This window comes from Chaetodon auriga, chromosome 19, assembly GCF_051107435.1.
Source record: "Chaetodon auriga isolate fChaAug3 chromosome 19, fChaAug3.hap1, whole genome shotgun sequence".
In the NCBI taxonomy this organism is placed as follows: Eukaryota; Metazoa; Chordata; class Actinopteri; order Chaetodontiformes; family Chaetodontidae; genus Chaetodon; species Chaetodon auriga.
Window position 1 is genome coordinate 9,358,747 of NC_135092.1, and position 24,219 is coordinate 9,382,965.

The window sequence follows — 24,219 nt, forward strand, 5'->3', positions numbered from 1 at the left end:
TACTGGTCTGATCGAATATTTTACTTTCGCTGTTGAGTTACTCTGTTCAGCAAAGCGTGTAGCTGTGGAAAAATACAGCCAAACAGATGACAGCCTCTAAAATGAAGCAATAAGTCGATTGGGTAGAGGTTGAGGAGACGGTGGTTTACACACACACACACACACACACACACACACACACACACACACACACACACACACACACCTTTCAGTTTCCTCGTGGGGGTGGGAGAGGTTTATGTCTCCTCCCTCCGCTTCATGTTCACACTGACAGCCGAAGAAAAGAAGTCAGACGCGTCTTAATCAAACCAGAAGTTGAGCAGCGTCTCTGTGGACTTCTGCGGCTCCTCACGTTTGGTGTGATTGTAACTCGAAGTTTCAGTGAGTCTCAGTGGAGAGGGTCCCGTCATGGTCCTGCCGAGCCTGTGCCTAAAAGCCGCCGCGGTGCTCCGGCAGATCGAGCCGATACTTGTGATGGAGCAGCTGGGCAGCAGTTTGTACGACACTGCCCTGCAGATGGTGGTCAAGGACCGGTGTGCCAACGCCACCTACCCCGATGCCCACCTCTCCAAGGAGGACAGCCAGCAGAAAGCCATGTCGGACTTCTACATGATCTACAATCTCATCATTCGGCTGACTCCGATCCTGCCCGCGGTGCTCCTGGCCAGGTTAGGTGACCGCGGCTGGAGGAAAGTCCCCATCACGGTGCCCCTGAGCGGGTACCTGCTGAGCAGGCTCGGCCTGCTCCTGGTTGTCGTCTTCCGCCTCCCGCTGGAGGTGATGTTCGGAGCCGCGGTTGTCTTCGGGCTGTCCGGCGGCTTCTGCACCTTCTGGCCCGGCGTGATGACGCTGGTGTCGCTCGGCTCCACGACCACTGACCGGTCCAAGGTTAGTGTTTGCGGGGGGTGCTGCATAATGTGTCGTTAGAGAATAAAATCATAGCCAACCGTGTTCATTGTAAGGCTGCATTTGTAATTATAAGGCTGCTGTAGTGATTATGTCTGGAAAAGCTGCGGTATTGGCAATTCCCAGTGGGCATCTGATGTCAATTCAACATCAATATGACATCAAACACTGATATCAAATTGTCATCATAATTTGGTCAAAAACGTAAATCAACATGACATCAGTCCTTTGACATCAATTTGATATATGTCAAATAATGATTTTATTGATGTTATTTTGACATTACTTCAATATCAAACTTATTTGAAATTTCTCCCAAATAATTATATTGATGTTATTTTGACATTGTTTCTATGTCAAACTTTTGCAAAAAAAAAAAAAAAAAAAAAAAAAAAGAAGCAAAAGCACAGATGGAAAGATCCTGCACCGCCTTGTATTGCAAACAGAATTGGCTTTATTTACGTAGATGAACGTTCTGTCTCACGGGATAGTCATCAGGATTAAAAGCTGATGAAGGTCCTGCAAGACGGAAACGACCTAAATGAAGCCAATTCTGTTTAACATACAAGACAGTGTACGAGATCTTTGCATTTCTGCAGTGTTTCATGCACATGACCTTTAAAATAGCAATTCTATAAAGTGTATTGTATACAGTACTGTAATTATAATATGTTTGGCATCATCTACGCTGAGTTCTTGTGTTCTATAATTGCTATTGCTCCAATACATTCCCCCATGGCATTCTCTCTCAATGATCAAACATACAAGTATAACAAAACATTTTTATTCTGAAACGAATCATCCCAGGTTGGATCGATGTCCACAGCTATGCAGCTGTGCTAACAGGTAACTGACTAACTACAGGTGTAAACTACAGGTCTAACACAAACAGCACAAGTGAACAAAAATCCAATACTTTACAGTACAGATTGTACATTATAGTTAAACATCACTGTCAGCTGCAGCAGTCTTGCGGCCGCCACCACCTTTCCTGTCTGGCGCTGAGCGCAAATAGGCCGCCATCCGGGACACAATGGCAGCCTCACTGGCTCCAGGCTGTGACTGCTGAATGGAATCTGAAAACAAACAGCCAAACTGGTGGCTAATTACCGGGCATTTTCACGGACTTTGAGTCACGTTAAATACGGATAAATTGCACATTATTTTAAATAGTGGCATTTACTGCAGTTGAGCGTGAATAGGCATATAGCCATTAGCGTTAGCTACTAGTTGGCTAACTGGCATTAACATCGCTTAATGTCACGTATTTTGAAACATTGACGATACACCCTTTACAATTTAAGGTCACTGTACACTAATAATGACAACAATATGACCATAATGTGCGTACTTTCCAACAAAAAGCTTTTAGCAGTGCTGACGAACACAGTCGCCGGTTGAGAAGACACCGCAGAAGCCCTGTCTAAGCCGGGTGCGAATCTCGGCACGCCCCCAAACACCTGCGTGCCTATGAGTGTCTCAGAGCGCACTGTGAGGCGGGACTTTGGCTTATGATGACATCGAGGGGCAAATCGTAAAGAACTAGGTTGAAGCGGATTGGCTGATGTTGGTTGATGTATTTTCTGCATGAATATTTAGATTGAGAGTTTAATAGCTTCATGCTAGTTGCTAAGTCTTTTGTCTGTTATCATCCCTAAAGCAAGAACAAAAAAATCACACCCATTGCAAAATGCTTCAACTTGAGCAGTTTTATTGGGACATCAATGTGACATCAATTCAATGACTTGTTTCCAGACATCAAATCAACGTCAATTTGATGTCAAGTTTTGTGCAGCAACGTTGTATTGATGTCAAATATATTGCTTAACAATGTATGATGCAGTAATTGGATGTGAGATTGATCCTTTGGTTGGACCTTTTTACAACCATAAGGAGGTCAAAGCTTCTGTAGGCTATTTATCATTGTGATCAAAATCTTGACCAATCTTCAACATCAAATTGATGTCACAGTGCCCGCTGGGTTATCATCATTGGCAGCTGAACCATAAAAGCATGCACATTACTGGCTTAAACTTAACCAAGAATAACAGAAGAATATTACAAAACTCAACCATTTGTCTGCTGAATACAAAAACAACTACTTTAAACAATGAAATTAATTTTCTTGAACTTGTAAGCGCACGAGGTCCACTTTAAAAAGAAGCGCTGTGTGCTCATGCCCCACGCAGGTGATGATGAGGGTGGAGCTGCTGTATGGGTCGGTAGGTCTGGTGGGCAGCCTGGTGTCGGGTCATCTGTTCCTGCTGTACAGCTCCAGTTTGGGAAATGGGACCATCCTGCTCATTGTGAGCACACTGCTGCACCTGCTCAGCCTGTTACACTCCATATTCCTGCTGCAGGTCAGTGTGTGTGTGTGAGTGTGTACTATTACAGATTATGTTCCATCCACTGTGCGGATGTGTGCTTGGATTTTTGTGTCTCTGCAGGCTAGATTCATGACTGTTTCAATAAACAGTACGTTAGATATACTTAAATATGGAGCCTGATAGATTTATTCGTCTTAGATTTGATCTGATTATTGGGATAAACTTAAAGTGACAGTTTCAAGCCTGTTCGGAAAAGATAAGATTAGTCACTTTCTCCACATTTCTAAAAATGCATGTCAGCGTTAAAAGTTGTTGCAATTCTGTTCCCAGTATTGAAAATGCCTCTGTACGTGACTGCATGCACTGATCAGATATCACACAGTTTATTAGCCCAATAACGGGATACACCTGCATGCGACATAACAGGTTTTTACTGCACAAATCACTTCTTCTTCACTGCTCTAAAACAGCGGCCTACACAGCAAAGTGCATTGTGTTGCTACTGGCAAATAGAGTTTTAGATCAGAGAACTAAGCCAGGCCATGCAGCAATGATAGCAAGCATATCACGTCAATACGAGGTACGAGCTGTTAAAAATAAATAAATAATATACTATGTAGATATGTACAGTATATACTGTATGTGTGTTTATTTGTTAATTTATTAGGTCAATGTTAACTGTACACTACAATTCAATAATATATCTTAAACTTTTTATTCTAACAGCTATATCTCACCTGACGCTGAAACTGATTCGCTGTTGTCACTCAACCTCGCCCCACATTTGAAAATATTTTCAATGTATAATAAATCACAGCACAAAATCCCGGTTTCCTTATATCTAAGAGATAATACCAGGCAAGCTTTACGTTGCGTGATTGTAATGGGTGACACAGGGGCATCACATCAGCTCGTGCAAATGTTAAATGTGTGTCTCCATCTGAATTCAAGGTGAAACAAGTACCCAACCCAGAGCCAGAGGAGGAGGAGGACTGCCACGTCCTCTCTGACGCCTCCGGTGACGTTCCCATGGAGGCTCCTGCTGGGATAAACATGGTGACCATGGTTCTGCTGTTTGCAGCTGCAGTGCTGTATGACGTTGCAGTGGGTGGAGCCATAGAAATACTGGGCGTCTTCGTGATGAAAGAGCCACTCAGCTGGACTGCCACTCAGGTGATGTTTGCATGTTTGTATGTGGGTTTGTATTTGGGACTTGTCTTACTGTGGATCATGTATGCACGGTGTGTTATTATTCTCAGTATAGTGTATTTTCATCTTGTCTGTATTCATTTCACTTCCTCCAGGTGGGTTATGGGAACGCCGCAGGCTGCATGATTTTCCTCACCAGCTTCCTCGGCGTCATCGTGTTTCGCCGCTGCGTCAGCGACGTCATGCTCATCCTGATCGGCATGCTGTCGTTCGCCTCGGGGATTTTCTTCATGTCCTTCGTCACAGCGACCTACATGTTCTACCTCGGTAAGACTGAGCATCTCAAGAACGAGACACAGTTTGTGAAGGATCAGGAATGATTGATATTTTAACCCTTTCAAAGCAATTCATGTCACAGTGGTGGAATGTAACTAAGTCCATTTACTCAAGCACAGTACTACTTGCTTTTCATTCCACTTTCTACTACTACTCCACTGCATCTAAGAGGGAAATATTGTGCTCTTTCTTACAAACCAAACAATCAATCGATTGATGGACAAACAATCAGCAGATTAATCCATAATGAAAATAGTCCTATACAAACTGCTGCAGTAAAATCCTGCTTTAACATGAATGCATGAGTAATCTAAAGGTATAATAGTATAAATACATGTATCGTCACAGGAGACATTTTGGTATTGAGTACTTTTACTTTTAATACTTAAAGTACATTTCCCTAATATGCATATACTTTCTTTATTATACTCAGTTCCTGCGTACCCACAACCACCCACAACCACCCACAACTGAAACATACTCATCTGTCATCTCGTTGTTTTTCTTATCAATTAACCTGTCAATTACTTTTTGATTAATCATTTAGTCTGTAAACTGGGGGGGGCTCAAAGTGACGTCTTCAGATTCCTAGTTTTATCCGACTAACAGTCCAAAACCGAAAGATAATCAATTTGCAATAATATGAGATGGAGAAAAGAACAATTCTCCTCAAATGTGTGAAGCTGGAACCAGTATCTTTGCTCGAAAAGTGATTTTAACAATCAATTGATGATTAATTTGGTTGACATTGAATATTCTCTTCTCTCAATGACCCAGCACCAGTGAGAAACTTAGACACATGTGTCAAAAACATTTTTCACAGAGCTATTTTTGTTTGCAGTGTGGCCTTGTGTTGGCAGCAGACACTGGTCATTGTGGTTTAACCAACAGCACAGTTCCACAGAGTGGAAGTCGCCTTCTTTCAATGTGCCCTGATTGTTCAGCAGGCTGATCTAAACTGTAAATAAAAGACATGAGGGCAGCCAGGTCTCAGCTCGTTCTTGTCGTTCTCATTGTCCATTTTCCAGGTTTGACTCTGCAGAAAAATGAGGAAGTGAATTCATGTTATCTGTGTTTAAAGTCAAGCTGTCCAGGTCCTTGCCTCTTGCCTTACATCTTGCAACAGGGTCTATGACAAATCTAGGTTATCAGCACAAATAATGAAAGAAGTAGGAAACAAAATGAGGAACTGAAAGGGAGCAGACGTCCTGACAATCTTATATTTCCTCAAGCTACACTGGAATATCTTTGTGTCCATATTGTATCTGTGTGGTAGCAACACAACCAGCTGAGAGACAGATGAACAACCAGTTACAGTGTCTGTATATTGTCCTCAGTATTTAATGCAGAAATATAATTCACTATATTTCTGCATGAAATACTGAGGAAGTAACAGACTGTTGTTTAACTGCATTAATAAATTATCCATTGGCACTAAGTTGACTCCTCAGTGACTTCATCTTGATAGAAGCTGCACAAATCAATAAATTATTTCTGAAAAAAATTCAAGGTGTTTACTAGAATAACTAGTTAGTTAGTAACTAGAATGATGTCTTGTTTTTAGACATGGAATCAGTCTAAAATATTAATTTGACTGAGCTACATTAAGGTAGTTGACTGCTAGCGATAGCTTACAGACAAGCTAGCTTTGTACAGTTGTGAGAGTGGTTTCAGTGCTCTCTTTTTCAACATGGTCTTCATCTTTCGCGCTCAGCTCTGACACATGCTAACTACCCAGTTCATTTTTTTTTCAGTTAGCCTACAACCCCCGATCCCAAAAAAGCTGGGCCACTGTGTAAAATCTATTTAATTTCAAACCAAACGGAAATAGAAAACACGTCATTTTCAAGGAGTGGTAGGCGGAAACAAAACAGACATTCATGTCTGAGTATCACAGATTACAGTATTACCACAAAAGACTGATTGTTTAGATGATGTGGGTGAGATAATATGAAACCAGCTCCATTAGAGACCCGACACACATCCTGCCAAAGAGAGAAAATAGCAGCTGCATGATGGTGGAGGTGGTGGCGGGGGTGAGGTGGGGTGTATTAAAGGGCATTGTTGACGGAGAGAGGAAATATAGAGGAAATAAAATAATCTGTTTTCATTTCTCTGCAGCTCGATCACTGAACCTGTTTGCTCTCATCCCGATGCCCACTATCAGATCTCTGCTCTCACAGCAGGTTCCAGCATCCTCGTGTGGTGAGTGTATAACCTCTGCCCGTGTGTGTGTGTGTGTGTGTGTGTGTGTGTGTGTATAGGTGTGCAAAAACACTGTAACAATAACAGGAGAGATAATTGAACAGTGAGCGCAATAACAGACACAGCAGCATTACGCAAACACATGCTGGTGATGGTTTCATTTGACAATAAAAGTATATGGGACGGCACATGGCTGGCTTTACAACTTCAAGTTGTTCATAGCTGCTGTTAACAGTTTTAGATTGTGAAAGCTATCTGCAGTGTCAGCTAATCGAGGCTCAAATTGTGGTTTTGAGCGATATAGATAACATTTAACATTTCACTTTAGATGTGAAATGTTTGTCATTTGGATGAACTCATGATTCATTTAACTGTATAAAATCAGTGTTGCATGCATAAATAAAGGAAAAAATAGGATGGAAACAAGTCAAAACATTTCTTTCATTCAACCTTTTCCCTCACAATATAAATCAAAACCCTGCTAAATCAGCAACACCCGGCTTGATTATTTCGTCGCCTTGTTGATGGAACGAGCATTCACATGCAGGGGCATTGTAACGCTGCCATAAATCAGATAGAAGTGCAGGATTAGAGTGTGTATACATGAGCACAGGGGGAAGTTGTGTAAAAGGGATGACATCATGACATTTCTAAAAGTTGAGTTTGCAATCTAAGGGTCATGGACAGGCCAGGAAAAAAAAACTACACTGATCTGATAATAAGTCAGTTCAACTTCAGGGACATCAATCTGTCCATTGAGGAAGTGACTCTGATTGAGACTCAGTCACACCTGCTTTGGTGCAAATGAAAGTGACAACAGGTGCAAGGAGAGGCAAAAGCAATCCAACTCTCACAAAGGGAATGGCTTTGCATGTGGTGGCCACAGACAGTTGCTCTCTCCTTATTCTTCCTGACTGTTTCTTCTCTAGTTTTGAGTTCTGTTAGTGTCCTTGTCACTACTAGTAGCATGAGGTGGCACCTGCAGCCCAGTCAGGTTGTACAGGTAGTCCAGCTCCTCCAGGGCACATCCACACATGCCGTGGCAAGAAAGTTTGCTGTGTCTCCCAGCACAGTCTCAAGAGCATGGAGGAGATACAAGGCCAGGGCAAGGGCTGTAGAAGGGCTGCAACCCAGTAGCAGGACCAGGTATCTGCTCCTTTGTGTGAGGAGGAACAGGAGGAGCACTCTCAGAGCCTTAAAAATTGACCTCCAGCAGGCTGCTGGTGTGCATGTTTCTGACCAAACTGTCAGAAATAGACTCCATGAGGGTGGCATGTAATCATTTGCAGCCTTATGTTAAACTGCTGTACATGAGATACTCCAGTGTTTTTGATCAGACAAGATGTCTGTCTGATCAAAAAGCAGAATTGGGAAGTGTTCAGACACTGACATGCCCTACTACCTCCGAAAAGTCAACTCCCAAACAGCTGCTGTGAACAGCTACTTAAATGCTCTTGCATTTAAGTACAAGGCGTGCAAACACTTCAGAGTCTGATGTGTTGGCCTCTGACCTGTGAAAGTTTCAGCACCTCAGAGCTCATTGCTCATAGATTTTCATCCAGCCACCATCCTTTTTAGTCTTTGGCTCTTATCTTTTGTGTGTGTGTACACAGTGTCTTGCAGCTGTTAGCCAGGTATGCGCACATGGGGGAGTGGTGTGTACTGGAAACCTGCAGTCAGGGTGGTTTCTGCTAAAGAGATGACGCATCATAAAGAGCCTGTTTTACCACTGGCTAGAACTGGCTCTCTCTCTCTCTCTCTCACACACACACACACACACACAGTAACTGGGTTTGGTGATGATTAGAGAAGCAGGTTATTCATTGTCAGGGTTTTTCTTGTGTGTTTGCTTTGACATGACATCTTTTTGAGAAGTCATTGCAGTGCAAACACAAACACTAGCAGCCCCAAACCCTGTTCCTGCACACACACACAACACATACACACACACACAAGGAAATTGAAAGATCCATATGAATACACATACATTTTTACACTTTCGTATTTGTGCAGATTGAACAAACCAGATATAGGTGGCAGTCAAGCTAACTGTGTCTCCAGTCTTTATACTAAGCTAAGCTAGCATAAGGCTGCTGGTGGAAGTGTCACATTTATTGCACAGATGAGAGTGCTATCAATCTTCTTATCTCGCTCTCATCGAAAAAAGGAAATACACATATTTCGCAAAAATGTCTTATCTCTGTGAGAGCTTCAAAGAAAATGTACATGTACGTTTCCTTTCGGAACCTTCTCGTTCCTCTGACCCGTCTGTCCTCCTTCCCATCAGGCATCACTCTCACCTCCCTGCAGCTGTCTCTGAAGTTTGCCGGTCTGGCATACATCCCTGCCTTCACTAAGATCTACCAGAGAACCCTGAACTGGTTCCCAGGCTTCGTCTTCATGCTGTCCAGCATCTTCACAGTACTGGGAATGATCCCCATCAGGTGGGGTGTGGACAATACTGTATAATGGTGCTGGCAGTGATAACAATTGATCTGTTTCCAATTATTTTCCATGAGATTAGTATTTATTTTCAATTTATGTTGATTTTTCTGGATATTTTGATAAATTTGGGTGTAAACCAATCTGTGTCTTTTCTAAATCTGTGTATTACAACTAATATATGTTGAAATCTACTGTCTCTACATGTTCTATGTCCTGTGTTGACGTGAGACCAGGAATGAAAAGCAGACTTGAAAACATTTCCGCTCCTCTCCCTACAGCATCCTCGGCTGTAGATTACCTCGGAGGCGTCAGTACGAGAGGATTCAAGGAGACTGATGGCGGCCAGCATGATCACCGGCAGTGATGGAGCGTCAGTACGAGGCAGACGCGAACTGAAGCTTGAAATAAGCAAAAGGAGAACGGTGCCTTTAATCTGGCTTCCTGTAATGTTAAAATGACAGACTCTTCAGGGGAGTCGCAGCTCTTGCAGGCTCTGGCTGTTACCTGAGGAACAGACAGCAGGTTTTATGTTTAAATGAGCATTTTATATTAAAGACATCAGTAATCTGTGCAGGCTTATACATGCAGACATAACTGCGTGAAAAAATCACAACCCATTTTGCCAAAAAGTTGAACTTTTTGCTTCCAAACAACTGAAGCCATGTCCATAACAACACACCCAGGGTGATGTCAACATGGTGTTGGTGTGTCATTGAATGTGTCAGACATGAAAAACCCCTTGAGAGCAGCACATAAAAGGAGCACAAACTAGAAAGGACTAGTTTCTTGTCGTGGATGTGGATCACTTTCGGTTTTCAGCCGTAAATATCAAACACATTTGACACATCGAGACTAGACTGATGCAGTAACCAGCCATCTGCTGATATATGCAGTCCATGAGGAGTTTTCTTTGTTCATATTTCTCCTCCGGGCTGTGTGCTTTGTAGTATTTTGTTCCATGATGTGTGGACCTGCAGTGTGTCATGCATACACTTTGTTGCTGACTTATAGATTCATTAACTGGTGTGACCAAAAATCAAACCTTAAATACCAGCTGTTGTCTTCCAAAATCAATTTTAAACTTTAAACTCAACATAGATGCACTTTATGGTATTTTATATGAGTTACACGCTGACTTCTGATCGTGCAGGTCAGGAGACGCTGAAGAAATTGTATAAAAATGACGTTTTTTGACATCAGTGTTTATCATATTTTTTTCCACTGTTGTGATATTTTTATTTAGGTCTTTAGTCACTATTTCTCAAGACCTTATATGTTTACTCATACATGTATTTTATCACGTTCTTTCTGTTCACTTGTCTTAATAGCTGTTACTTTTTAAAGGTGTGTGTTTGGTCAGTTAATTTAGCATTTGATTGTAAAGCACTTTTAACTGCACTAACCAATTTGAAAGGTAAATTACAGTATGAGTCTGACAGACATGGATGTAAACTGCAACTTGACTGGTTGCCAGAGGGATACAACCTCAAGGTGGCCATTCTAGTTTTCTATAATTCTATGCATTTATTTTCAGGTGATTACACCTAAGGTGCAATTTGCGTTTTTGTAAATGTTAGAATGGAAAAATGAAAAATATTGGCTGTTACTGTCAAAACAGGTGTGTATGTCTGTGTGTGTGCATATGTATATATATATATATTTTATATATGAATTTTAATGCTGCAAATAAATGTGTTTAAAACATTTAAAATGTTTTTAATTATTATTGCATTTTAAGAGTCATATCTAGTTTTTGTTACATCCTTGTAAGGTCATTATTGTTCCATGTAATTTCATAAAATAATTAAAATGTGACTGAAGAAAAAAGCCCAACAAATCAGACCTGAGCAGACAAGTATCAGATGCATTCATTCTTTTTATTATTGGTCCAATATATCCAAAAAAATCATTTGAGGTAAAGATAAATTGCATCAAAACGACATCAATATACAAGCTTATTTATAATTACAAGATGTTATTGACATCCAAATGTACAATAAAAACTCTGAACGTAAACAGTACACACTGGGGGGAGGACCAGAAATAAAAGGACCGAAGTTGGATTCACACATTCATAAATCGTCTGACTTTAAACCTTTTGCGCAGGTGTGATTGATCGGGTTCATGCTGCGCAGCAAATCAGATCTTCTCTTCGTGTGTGAATCCACGTGGAGAAGACAGAAGGGAAGGACGGGGACGTTTGGCTTTGAAACATTTGATTTGTACATGAAAGAAAAGCAACAATCACGTCTCCCCTGCTCACAGGCCTGTGCGACGGCTGCCATCAGTGTCACCGTTTGCAGACGACGCCTTTCTTAACATTACAGATGTGAGACATAAAAGATGTCTCAACTGAAAAGCCGGTCCAGTTTTTTGTTTTGGCTTTTCTGCCAGGGGATGGAGCTTAACAGTGCAAAAACAAATCAGCAGGCACACAGTATAAGATGGGGATTTTACAATGGCTATGAGTAAGAAGAAGGAAATTAGAGAACTGTTTGTTGGGGTTCCAATGAGCACTGAAAATAAAACATCTCAATCCTCATATGTTGGTTATGCTAAATTTACATCGTTGGTACAAATCTCCAAAATCCCTTTTAAAATGTGTCACACGCTCATTGGAAACCCAACGCTGATCTCCAACTTCTGTTGTACAAAAATAGACTCAGCTGTGCCGTATGATTCAGCCGGACACTGGGCTATATTGAATATACAGTATATTGCCATGAGAGCAAAAAGACATTTTTTTTTTCAGTCAAGTCTGATGATCCCAAAACGTGTGCACGCTCAGGTCGGGTCACTTCATCAGGCTGGTGCGCTGACTGCAGTACATTTACACCAAATAGCAGGAAAATCTACAAATGCACTGATGCCTTTTTTTTTGTTTTTTGAATCACTGCCACGATTCACAGTACCGATCAGATCCATTTAAGCTTATTGTGTGTGCTACGTTTCCTATTCCTTCGTCCTTAGCCCTCCAGGGTACCTTTAATTTTAACAATGATGCACTAACTCTCCTGAATCCTTGCTGCTTTTAATTGAATGACGGTGAGCCAGACTGTGAGGTTCAGGCAGAGCATTTTCTTAAAAGTGCACGTTCATATAAATCGTGACTATTAACATAAACTCTGACTCTGATCTTCATGGTGGGTTTTAATGTTTTGGTACAAGATTTAGCATCAGTGCATCCATAGAACCGTCTGCTGTAACGCTCTGACGGCTCCATCTTACTGCCTGCACTCACAGCACACATGTAAAAATTCAGTATTCTTCAAGCGTCACCTCGCTGACGTCTGGTAGTAAGTGGAAACGGTAGCTGCTTCATGCTCTTAAAGCTCGAGGGGAAAACATGAAGGACGGATAAAAAGAGAACTGACAAAGTACCCAAAACAGCCACAGTCACCTCCTCTCATGTCTGTTTCACATTTGGCTACACTGAGGGCAGGTTCAGTAATGTGACAGCAGCCTAAAAAAAAAAAAAAAAGGACAAGGGCCATTCAAAGACAAGCTGGCAAACGGACATTTAAAAGGAAAGACTGCAACACAGGGGATTTTTAACAAAGCATGACTCGGAAAAGTCAAATAAGCACCTTATTTCTGAAAATGTCAATAAATGAACTGATGCTAAAGAACTCAGAAATCATTATTACATTTGCTGGATTTTTTTTTTTTTTTCTTTTTCAGTTTATGAAGATGCCCCTGACTGAATCTGCCCTTGTCATCATTGGTCAAGTTTTCGCTACTTTTACGCTGAGTGTGATGAGCTAGCAGTGCGGCTGAGGAGCGGGTTCAGCAAAGATTACACATTGACGTCTGACAGAATATCTCAGAATGGATTTTTCCTTTAAGGCCACATCAGCAACATTCTGACGCAAAGAAAGAAAAAGAGGAAACAATGATGAGATCATATCGTCAGACTGCTCCATCAGAGGGTTTAACAGAAATGCTTCCACATTACTGAGTTACTTATTCTTAGGAGCCCCGGTGCTCTTTGTTCCTCTACAGACCATCAGCATGCTTGTTTCAGGTCAGAGCCAGCCTTCCACACTTACTCTTCTTGTGTCAAACATTCTGAGCTGAGGAAGATCCAAGTGGGATTGAAATGTTGTTGTTGTTGTTGTTGTTCACCTTTTGTGGCAGTCAGTGTGCAGGCGTGGCCTTTTTGTCACTTCCAATGGGGCACGATGACGCCACATGTTCCCAATGCAGCGTTTGTTCCTCAGACTGTTCTGTAAATGAGTGCCACTGATGCAGCTTACTGCAGGCAAATGACATTTGACTCTACAAAGCTCTTCAAAAAAAAAAGAAAAAGAAAAAGCTGACACTCCATTGGTTTGTTTAAAGAGAAGAAATTAGAGTCTTTGCCTTCAATTCCCCCTGTGTGCTTTTCAATGAGGAAATGTGCCCTTTAGCATCTCCAAGTTAAAGCCCTCCCTTGAAGATGAGAGGTGTAGCAAATATGAATGGCCATGGTATTAGAAAAAAAAAAAAGCACAAAAAGCACTTTGCAGCTCCACCACCAGGTGGTGCTGCTACAACTCCACTCATAACATAAACAGAACTGAATCTGCTGTGTGGCTCCGTGCTCAGCTTCCTGGAGCAAAAACACAACATCTTTTCCCTGATCAAGCTCAACACCCACACCGTCATTGCTAAATGTGGTCTTGCTTCATGTCCATTTATCTGTAAGCATCAAAAATCCATCCGGAAGCTTCCCTTTTGAGAAACCATTCAAGGCTTTTACTGAAGTCTTCTGTTGCTGCGCCTCCCACTCTTTCTCCGTCCATGTGTTGCTTCTGTTTGAGCGTGAGGACCGCTGCCACAGCACGATTTCAAGTCTCTGAAAGCTGATTTCCATGATAACAATGGTTGCAGGGAAAATAGGAAAACTGGGAAGTTTATGACCTTTTTGGGAAATGAGTGACAGTAATGACAACTATACGGGTTTATGGGCCGAAACATGCAAAAAGTAACGGGTATGGTCCTTTAAATTTACAGCCAATATGATGCCTTCAAGAGTCCTGTTCCAGAGGAGAGTTTTAGTGTTACATTAGCAGAGGCTTTTACAACCTGACAGTAACAAAAAAAAAAATACTTCACACCTGCACAAAATATTATTATCTGTATGAGTTCTCCTTCATACTTTGTTGAATGTGAACTGAGAGAGAACAGACCGTGGTTAAATAAACACAAGCAGCATTGGCAACTGACCGTTAACTGGAAATATGAAGTAGAAAAAGTCAATAAGAACAACAACAAAAAGAAAGAAAGAACAAAGGAAAGAAAAGCGAAAATGTCTGTACATAGTAGGTCTCTCCTCTATCCCAGCTGTCCTTGAATGCACCATTCGTTACCTCCTTCACAGGTGTGATGTCTGGGAGACGCGGCTCCCCTCCGTCTGGTTTTCTCACAGGAGAACAGGGGCAGTGTCTAGCAGATCAGATCTGTTGCCTGCTCCGTCCTCTTCCTTGGCATGAGAGAGCGTGTTATACAGAGAGGGGGGGGGGGGCAGAGACACGAGGACGTGTTTCAGTTCGTCTCACTCGTTTTGTCCTCAGTCTGTTTGTCCTGGAGGAGAGTTATGAGGGACTCCCACGCTGCCTGGCACTGCAGAGGGTGGAGACGGAGGCAGAAAATGAGTTGAAAGGAAAGAAAAAAGAGGCAGTGACACACGAGAAAGATGTTTTAAGTCAAAATCAGTGGAGGCTCCGTGTAAATACAGTATGCATGGGAAATGACACAGCGCCTTCCAGCAGCGCGCCTACCTTTTCGTAGTGGCTGATGTTTTTGTCGGCCATCCCTATGAGAAGCTGTTTGAAGTCTTGTCTCTTGTTGCGCTGCCAGCGCTCCCAGTCTGCCTTCAGGTCCGCGTTGAAACACTCCACCTTGTCCTGGCATTTCTCCACCTCCACTGGCATCTATGGCAACAGAGAGAAAACTACAGCTACAGGGGCCTTTGGGGGACATGACACAAGACTACAGGTTACAGTGCGACAGGGGTCTGGGTGGTGCAGGAGGGTCGTATTAGGGGAATTTGAAAAGAGACAGAAGGCTTTCACCGACTCTCCCTCTCAAATCCTCTTTGTGGAGTTTGTATGGCATGTTGACGAAAAGATATCCATGTACCAACACTAGAAGCTCTTATTTTGAAGAGACTATTCACTCCTATTTCCAATTTTCCTTTGTTTGTTCCTCTGAAGAAAATAACTCACTGATGTCGAAACTTGGTTCTTGGAAACAAAGTAATATGGTACATCATTACTATATGTATAAGAGAAATTTTGCTCCATGTCTTGAAAGATGATTCTTCGTGAAATCCATCACTATTATTGGACAATTTCCATGATTTAAACCTCTGTATTAAAATGGTTAAATGTCCCATCATGTGCTTCCAGTGGGACAGAAAGTAATACCATGAAGTGAACTTTGTTTAACTATTGACACTCCCACAGATGGCAACAGCAATTTCAAGGCCTCCATATGTGAGAGGAGCTTCAGATTCAGATGGGAGGAAGGAGGGGGCTTACAGGCGTTCTGTCCTCCTGTTTGCGCAATATGGCCGCTTCTAGTCGGCCCTCGTACTCCGCCTGGCTCTGGTCGCGCTTCCTCAAAACGTTCTGTAATCAACCAGAAAACATCAACTGTTTAATTTCGCACTTTTAATGTGACATTCAACTGATGCTGTAATATGTCTAAGAGAGGCAACGTGTGAAAAACATGAAACATGCTGAATCAGGAACTCGATGAGGATATGAGACATCAGAATCTCAGACGCTGCTTCCTCTATTCAGGGTCAAATAGGAAAGCCAGTGCGTAGCTGTGTCCCAAATTCAGGCCGCACACTCAGTCTAATCAGGTGTTTAGTATGCAGCGAGTTCGCCCTGGAAAAATGACAAAATGAAGCATACTCAAAGCAGACAGTGTGCATGCTAAATCCTGCGCTGCTGATGCACACTGTTCTGCAATCACAACGCAAAGCGCAGAGGAAATGGAGGAGCTGCTCACAGCCGTACAAAAACGAACAAATTGTGGGTGGTGGTGAAACTGTTTGAGAAAGATCAAACCAAAACAAGTACTAAATCACCGGAAAAACATTCTGCTTTCCATCTGTGGCCTCCGATGTTGCACATATTGTATCACTTCCTGTTAGTGTAAGGTGGTTGAGTGATGGTTTTTTTTTTTTTGGATACCAACTGCCAAAATAGCAGTGTGTGTAGCAAGATAAAGGATGTACTCTGAAACTGATAATTATTCTTTTAATTCAATAATATTTATTCTTTTTTTCTCAATAATGAAAGTCTATGGGGGTAATGCTCTTTGGCCTATTTTGTTGCAGTACTGCAGCTGCTAACTGACAACATGGCTGACTCTCTGTACCGCACTGAGTGCTCCGAGGAGGACATGAAACACAAAATGTCCCTCTCACCTTCATGGACTCTATGTAGAGGACGTACTCTCTGAGTACAGGCAAGAAGTCCTGGCTCATGTTCTCACTCTGATCCTCCAGCGCTCTGCAGCACGTCGACACACAGCTGGCCACGCCCTCCAGGGGGCGCTGCAGCTCCTCCTCCGACCCCGCCCAGCTGGAGTACACGGTGCCGTACTCTCGCAGCTCTGTCAGGTACTCTGGTCGGGGTGAAAGGAAATAGAAAACAAGAGTCGTGATCTTTCACGGAGGGTTTGCCACGTTTAACTGAAAAATCTATACTTGTAAATTACACATGAGAGAAGCGATGGCTGAGAGCCAGGCTGCTGAGTCAAGCATGCATGCCATTTGCTTTTCGCATGCTCTCTGTCAGTTCACAGGCCTTCATTATCAACCCGAGTTCCCATCTTATCTCCTCCAATATGGAAACATGGACCTTGTGTTTACACTGCAGATTTTTTAGGCCATAGACCACAGCACGTCTAAAACCCCCGAACAGATGGCGGCGATGAGCATTTCACATGGCAGGTGACAGGTAGTTGCAGCATCACTCATCATGCATGAGTGACGCCTGCAGATATGAACCATGCACCCCTCAAGGCCCAAAAGACTGAGGGGTTTTTTCTAGACCAAACACTACAGCAATGAGTGGCTCAATACTGCAGATAAGTTCACATAAGCTAGAGTTAGCCACCCAGCTAAAGACTGTATGGCAGCTATGGCCCCTGCATGTAGCTCATGGAGATAGCTGCCAGTAAGTCGGTCTACTGAGAGAAGGACAAGTGGAGTATGAAGGAGCACTACTTGAGGGAATGCTGCAAGCAGCGCTCACACCACTGTGTCAAAATGTTGCTTCCTGGTGCCTAAAATACATGCTTGCAAGAAGCGACGAGGAAGACGTGGCTTCAGCTCTCGAACCAGTGAAAGTGCTTATTAAATCCCAAGGCTTATGCACAAACCTTTAGCACAACAAGGCTGTGTGTAAATGATAACAGAATAAGTAAAAGGAAGCTCAAAAAGAAAAACAAACGCTTCTTTTATGTTCCTGTTTGAAATCCTGTATCAATAAATTGGTTAAGAACAATTTGCAAGCCCACTAGGTCCCCTATAACATTTAAATGACTGTTTAGTGGCCGGAGAAATAATCTTCTGATACCTGACTGCTCTTTGAGGATCCTCTGGGCGATGCGGTCGATGGTTCCCAGTTTCTGGCTGAAGGTGTCCAGGTATTCTCCCATGGCGCAGAACTCGGCCGGCCGCGCCCGCAGCTTGTAGCCTCCGGCCACGTGCTTCACCGACTCTCCCACCTTGGTCAGCAGGGCCAGACCCTGACGCTTGTTAAGGTCCTGCAGACACGCAGTAACAACCAGTCGCATGATGCGAGAACTGCGCCAACCGGGCAAGAAAACAGTATACGTAATGATCTCATCCATCGATGTTAATGATGCATTCTTCTCTTCCATCTGAAACTGTCAGCTTCTTCTGTTGTTTTATTAGCTGCGGTGTTTCATCACACATTTCACACTGTAGAACTGATACTGTTCCATTATGTGTATGCCCTACTTTCATTCTTCCTTCGGAGTCCAATTATCGTACTGCTGCAACAACCTCATTTCCCCACAGGGATCAATAAAGTCTTGTCTTGTGTCTCAGCTACTTAGAGACAAAATTTGTGACTGATGGCAGATGTGGACAACACACACACACACACTCAGTAAGGAAGCAAAAGCTCTCTAGTTTGTAGTATTGCATTTTACTGAAAGAGCTGCTGTATTTTATTTGTACAAAAACAGGCAATATGACAAGGTGCTTCATAAAATGAATTGCATGCAAGCATGTGACTGGAGAAGCAGCGACTATCTACTTTGTGTTTCTGACAGAAGGAGTCACCACAGTTTATAACTTTTGGCGAGAGAGAGAGAGCCTGAATTTGTCTGTGTGCTGGTCACGCTCAGAGCCAGGGACATCAATTCCTATAAAAGACCAAACTGTCCCTGAACGTCCCACTCTTGTGTTGTCTTACCTTGGCAGAGAGGAAAGCGTTTAGATGTGGGTTGAAGGAGAGGACAGGGTGGTCCGCGACTCGTTTCAGGAACTTGTCCAGAGCTTTCATCCTCGTCTCCACAAACTCCTCCGAAAAACGATCGACCACGCCCTTCATCACGAATTTCTCCGGCAACGGCTGGAGACGGAGGGAGATGGATGAGGAGGAGAAAACAGGAGAAGTAGAGCAGAGAGTAAATTAAGGGTTTCTAAATGGAAAACAGGACAGGACGAAGGTCGCGTCATGGCTCACTGGACCTACAGGGATGAGGTGGGTCGGCTGGCTCTCCTCCAACTTGAGCCTCAGCCAGTCAAAGTCCTGGTAGCGCCGCCTCACACAGTACTCCGGCAGGTCAAACTCTATCCGTGTCGTCTGGAGAAATACACACACACACACACACACACACATTTGATGTGTTAACAGGGAGGATACTGACCCTTAATTTAAAAATGACAATTTGCATAAAGCTTATTTATGATAAGTTTATGAAACAGTTTTCATTGTGTGTAACAGAACTGTGTGAAGACATTAGCCTGGAGGGGGGGCCATGTCTATTTATCGCAGCCCATTTAGGATTACTGTGCATGCTTATCGACCTTGAAACATAGCTGACAGTGCATGCACACACACAGACACACACTCTCTTCCTTTCTGACAATACGGTGTGAAAAGACGCCCCCCCACATGCTCTTAATCAACACGTTGTGTTCATACTGGGCTGTGATATTTGTCTCGGCCCTCTGAGCCAAAGCACCACAGCATGCAGAGTCGCTGTCGTCATGCAGCCACCCGACGGCTCCTGGCAGCGGCTCCATCTCAATCTGTTTCTTTCATTACACGATGGAAACCGGACTGCGTTTCCATCGTGATAAAACATTTGCACAACCGACTTCTGGAAGAATTTGGAACTTTTTTTTTTAAATCTATGTTTGCTAGCTAACAGTCTTTTTTCCCTGCCTTTGCAAGCGTATTGCTACATTTCATGGCATATTACCAGCACCAACCACTGATAAGAGGAATGGCATGTAGCAATCGTCATAAATGTGCATCATGTGCAAGTGTTTCTTCATGCTCCTGCTAAACAAAGCTATAATAATCCCATTACATACAAGTTTAATGACAGTGTTACCATGACACCGGCCAATAGCAGACCTTGGTGGAGACTCTGTAGGTGATGTAGGTCTCCATGGTGGAGACGTGCTTCTTTGGGTCGTCGACTGTGACAAACAGGTCGCGGGTTTCTGTGGAGGCGTAGAGGTCCCGGACGTCTGTTTCCAGGTCGTCGTCCAGCTGCAGCCTGTTGAACAGCGAGGAGGCGGAGGCGGGACTCGACGTCTCGACCGGCGTGCCGTTGGTCAGTCCCGCTTCCTGCGTGGACAGAGACGACGGTGACACCAAATTTGAATGGCTCAGTGGGAAAAGCTGCAGACAAAGAGCTGATAGATTGATGGCGATGCAGTTGTTTCTCTCTGTCAAAGGGGCTCTTGTTGAGGCTGCTGCTTCGTACACACCCTGCATCATCTGACACGACTCCCATCTTTCTAATTGAACGATGGATGAGGGGAGAGAGATAGGCCATTTGTGGGATGGAGATACATTTCCGCAGGCTTAATAGAAATAAAATTACAACTCTGTGAAAATAATAGCTGGTTATGCCATCCACAGATTGACAAATGAACACATTATTTCATTTTATTGTGTTTTTTGAGACAGTTTTCCTGTACAAACAGGTGTTCGGTGCATTAATCAATCCAATCAGTGCCTGGCTATTCACACATGACGCTCTTCCACAGGTATGTTGGTGAAAGATTGGTGCTGTCAGACATGTTCTAGCACTTCCAGTTTTCAGTGTTTTTTATAGAAACAAGCAGAGACAACAAATTCCCTCCGCAGGCTCCATCCAAACACAGCAAGAGGGCTCAGAAAACGCTATAAAAAGGCCAATAACTGGACAAAAAGTGGAGGCTGTGGAAAGCGTGTGCTCAAAAGAGACCGACCTGTGGATTTGGACACGTCATTATTAGAGAAAAGAGACTTGTGTGGTTCACTTTCTACTTTTAGCTGCTGTTTAATCCCATTCATGTTCAAAGGACATGAAAAAAAACATGCTTCTGCAATGGATGAATGGATGATTGCTGTATTACTGCACATTCAGAAGGGACTCTGAAGATCTCATTAGCGAACTGCAGGGACAGCAGAATGTTAAATATAAATAACAACCAAAACATAAACAGCACGACAGGAAGGTAGGGAAAAACACCGAGGCAGCAGGGCTGAAAATAAAACTACCCGACCAATTCTTCCACCACAAGCTGAGCTGATCTCAACTCTGACAACATTTCTCACAAGTCGCTGATGTCCTCTGGGGCCACAACTTCCCTCGCGAGAAGGAAGGAAGCACTGAAACAGGTGAAGGTGCATGAAGGCAGAGAAGCTAATGTTCAACTTTAATCACCTTTTTCTGCCGCATGTACTTTTTCTTAATTGCCTGAAGTGGCCATGTGTGCAACTTTTCAATTCAATCAATGTCAAAAAAAGTGCTACTCCTGTCTCTCCTCACTCACTCGCCTCATACACACTCTGCAACTTCACACACTGACCACACACACATTTTCTTCACACCATTCTCTGCTACTGTACGCACACACAGGCTGCTGACGCTATAAGTGCTCTCTTTTTTTACACTGTGGTGCTAACCTGCACTGGTAATCACAGTTCAGATAATTGCGTTGCATCAGTACGCCACTGTGAATGAACAACCAGGCCACAGCAACACAGCCACGCTGAGGCTGACAGCGAGGAGGAATCAGGAAATATCACACAGGGGAAGCAGATGTTTTTCACACACAGCAGAGTTTGGAGATGTAGTAATCAATACTGTGATATGGGAATGGATATAAGGTGGAGTCTTGCTTATTGTAACACTGGGATAGAGCTTGAATTTAAGGTCTTAGTGTGACAAACACATTGAAATGAAGACTACAGTCGTAGCAGCAGGTCAGATTCTGTGTAACATGGAAATTTTTGTTCACATGAGAACCCTAGGAGGATAAAAAAAACAGATCAGCAATCACGATTTTCACGTCGAGGCTGCACAGGTGAAACACCAGAGAAGGAAATGAACTGCTTCTCAGCCTGCGTCCGTCGCGGCGCTCTCTGCAGCAACGCAGCCACTGCATGACTGCAGGCTGAGGCACTACGCGAGTGGATGTCACAACAGCCAGCGAGTGACCTGTCACTGTTACTCAAACATGGTACTGTGCTCACAAGTGAAGCGACACCAAGGAAAAGAAGTCATATCAAAACCAGTAAGACTATGTAGACTCACACAGGAGAGAAAGCATTTAAGAATAGTTATTAGAATGTTTATTACTATTAACATTGTTAGAAACGTGGTATGTGCTCAGTTCAGACTTTTTCTTCCTGTTTTTCAGTGGTATGGAAGGAGGTAACTTGTCTCATTTTTAATACTAGTATCACATCAAAGTTTTAAATTCTGTTCTGAATCCTGATCCACAACAAAAAGTAATCACACGTTCCACTGGCCCATGACCTACCTTTCCTACATTTTACTGAAATATGTTCACAAATTGATTGGTTATTCTGCTAACAGACTGGGACCAGAACCTTTACATCACCTTATCATGCAAAGTTACCCAGTTTAAAGGACATCTCATAGCATCCTGTTGCCAATAATTAACTGGAACGCCTCGTGGTTGTCAAGCTTGTTACTCCAAAGTAAAACAGCAGCAGGAAGAATAAAAGCCTCGTGATTTGTTTGCTTGGTCCATCGTTGTTTACACAGCTTACCTAGGCTGATAATGATGGCAGGTCCCTTTTGAGGAAGTGGGATGACAAGAAATCTGTTTTCTAAGCGAAACGTGTAAACTGCAGTCAGTGCAAAGCAACACGTGTAAACATGATCGACTTTAAATGGTGTAAACACATTACTCACACTATAGTAACCTGCCCTGTGTGTGTGTGTGTGTGTGTGTGTGAGTGAGTGAGTGAGTGAGTGAGTGAGTGAGTGAGTGAGTGAGTGAGTGAGATCATATTCGCCCTTTACCTCTGCTTGTTTGTTTTTAATGCATCTGCGGTTTTTTGTTTCTGTGTTGTAATAAAAAGTGAGTTCCTCCATAAGACATAGCCAGCAAAGACACTGTTTGTGGTTTTTGAGATGTCTCCTTCATGCCACAGTGATTCAGTGGAAAACTCAAACGGTCCAGCTCATCTCTAACCTCCAGTCACGGGCACTAAATCTTCAATGCAAACTAGAATAATGGCCATTAAGCAGAAAAGGCGTTGATTAGTGTTCGGCCCGTTTCCTCCATTAAACTTCCATCAGTTTGCTAGTTCTTACTTCGTGGATTTAGCCGCAAACGGTGGTGCCACCCTGAAAAAAGGTTAGTGTACAGAGTTTACTTTGGTCAACTGTCCTCTCTACGTCTCCTGGTTTGTTTAAAACCTCCAAACCGGTCCCAGTACAGCCCCAGCAGACCCTACCTTGTCCCCTCCGACGTTGACTGTGACTGAGAGGGGCTCCTCGGCGGCGGACAGCGGGTGGAGGATCTCCGTGATGGGCTTCTGCCCCGAGCTGGCCAGGCCTCGCGGAGCGCCGACACTCATCCTGCAGGAGGCGGGAAAACGTGGCCGGGTATCGGGAGCAACGGCTGTCCGGTTCTCCGCGGCTAACACGGTTTAGTGTAGACAGAGGGAGGCTTTTTTCTCCATTCAGGGTCTCTTCAGTTGAGATGTTACACCCGCTGGTTGGTCACAACTGTCAGCTGACTCCCCACTGCGCAGCTCCGGAGGTTAAACTACACGAACCCGGAAGTAAACATGTGCGTCACATGACAACAAGCAACGAGTGAAAGCTAAAGATCGTCTATTGAGAAGACGAGAGAACTGTTAGTGAAAGTGTTAGCCCTGGTAATTTTTTACCAAGTTTATTGGCTTGAAACATCACACAGCACAAAAAGGAAGCAGCATTTGAAAACAACTCTCTACATACATACTATCTTTTTCTCCAGAGCTTTCAGCCACGGTTGCTTGACATTAGGCAGAATTGTCAACTCATTAGTTAACTTGTTGGTTAACTCACTGTCATTTTGTCATTACACTACCTCCTTGACAACTGAGCAAACTACACGCACTGAAAAAAAATGCGAGATGAGATTGAAAGCTCAGGAAAAACTAGCAAACCCTCTATTTGCCTCCTCAAATATGAAATGTATATGAGCGATTCATATACATTTTATATTTGAAAAGGCAATTACAATTTGGATTCCTATGCATGTAGATTTTTCCCGGATATCTAGACTTCAGTGATATCCAGATTCATTCAAGGAGTTAATTCTTTTATAAATTATTCTTAGGTAATATAC

The 24,219-nt window shown here is 43.1% G+C and overlaps 2 protein-coding genes across 2 annotated transcripts; one reads left to right on the plus strand and one right to left on the minus strand.

Moving 5' to 3' along the window:
* Nucleotides 1-286: 286 nt before the first annotated feature.
* Nucleotides 287-11,046, plus strand: slc46a2 (solute carrier family 46 member 2). Its single transcript, XM_076757366.1, has 7 exons — nt 287-888; nt 3,096-3,266; nt 4,185-4,406; nt 4,538-4,709; nt 6,840-6,923; nt 9,211-9,367; nt 9,647-11,046. The coding sequence occupies exons 1-7, from the start codon at nt 409-411 to the stop codon at nt 9,702-9,704; spliced, it is 1,344 nt and encodes a 447-aa protein (XP_076613481.1). The 5' UTR covers nt 287-408; the 3' UTR covers nt 9,705-11,046.
* Nucleotides 11,047-13,046: 2,000 nt separating this feature from the next.
* Nucleotides 13,047-23,662, minus strand: snx30 (sorting nexin family member 30). Its single transcript, XM_076758526.1, has 9 exons — nt 23,339-23,662; nt 19,988-20,203; nt 19,097-19,207; nt 18,815-18,973; nt 17,948-18,137; nt 16,792-16,991; nt 15,893-15,982; nt 15,131-15,283; nt 13,047-14,972 (listed from the first exon to the last, which is right to left on the minus strand). The coding sequence occupies exons 1-9, from the start codon at nt 23,459-23,461 to the stop codon at nt 14,895-14,897; spliced, it is 1,320 nt and encodes a 439-aa protein (XP_076614641.1). The 5' UTR covers nt 23,462-23,662; the 3' UTR covers nt 13,047-14,894.
* Between the last annotated feature and the right edge of the window lie 557 nt (nt 23,663-24,219).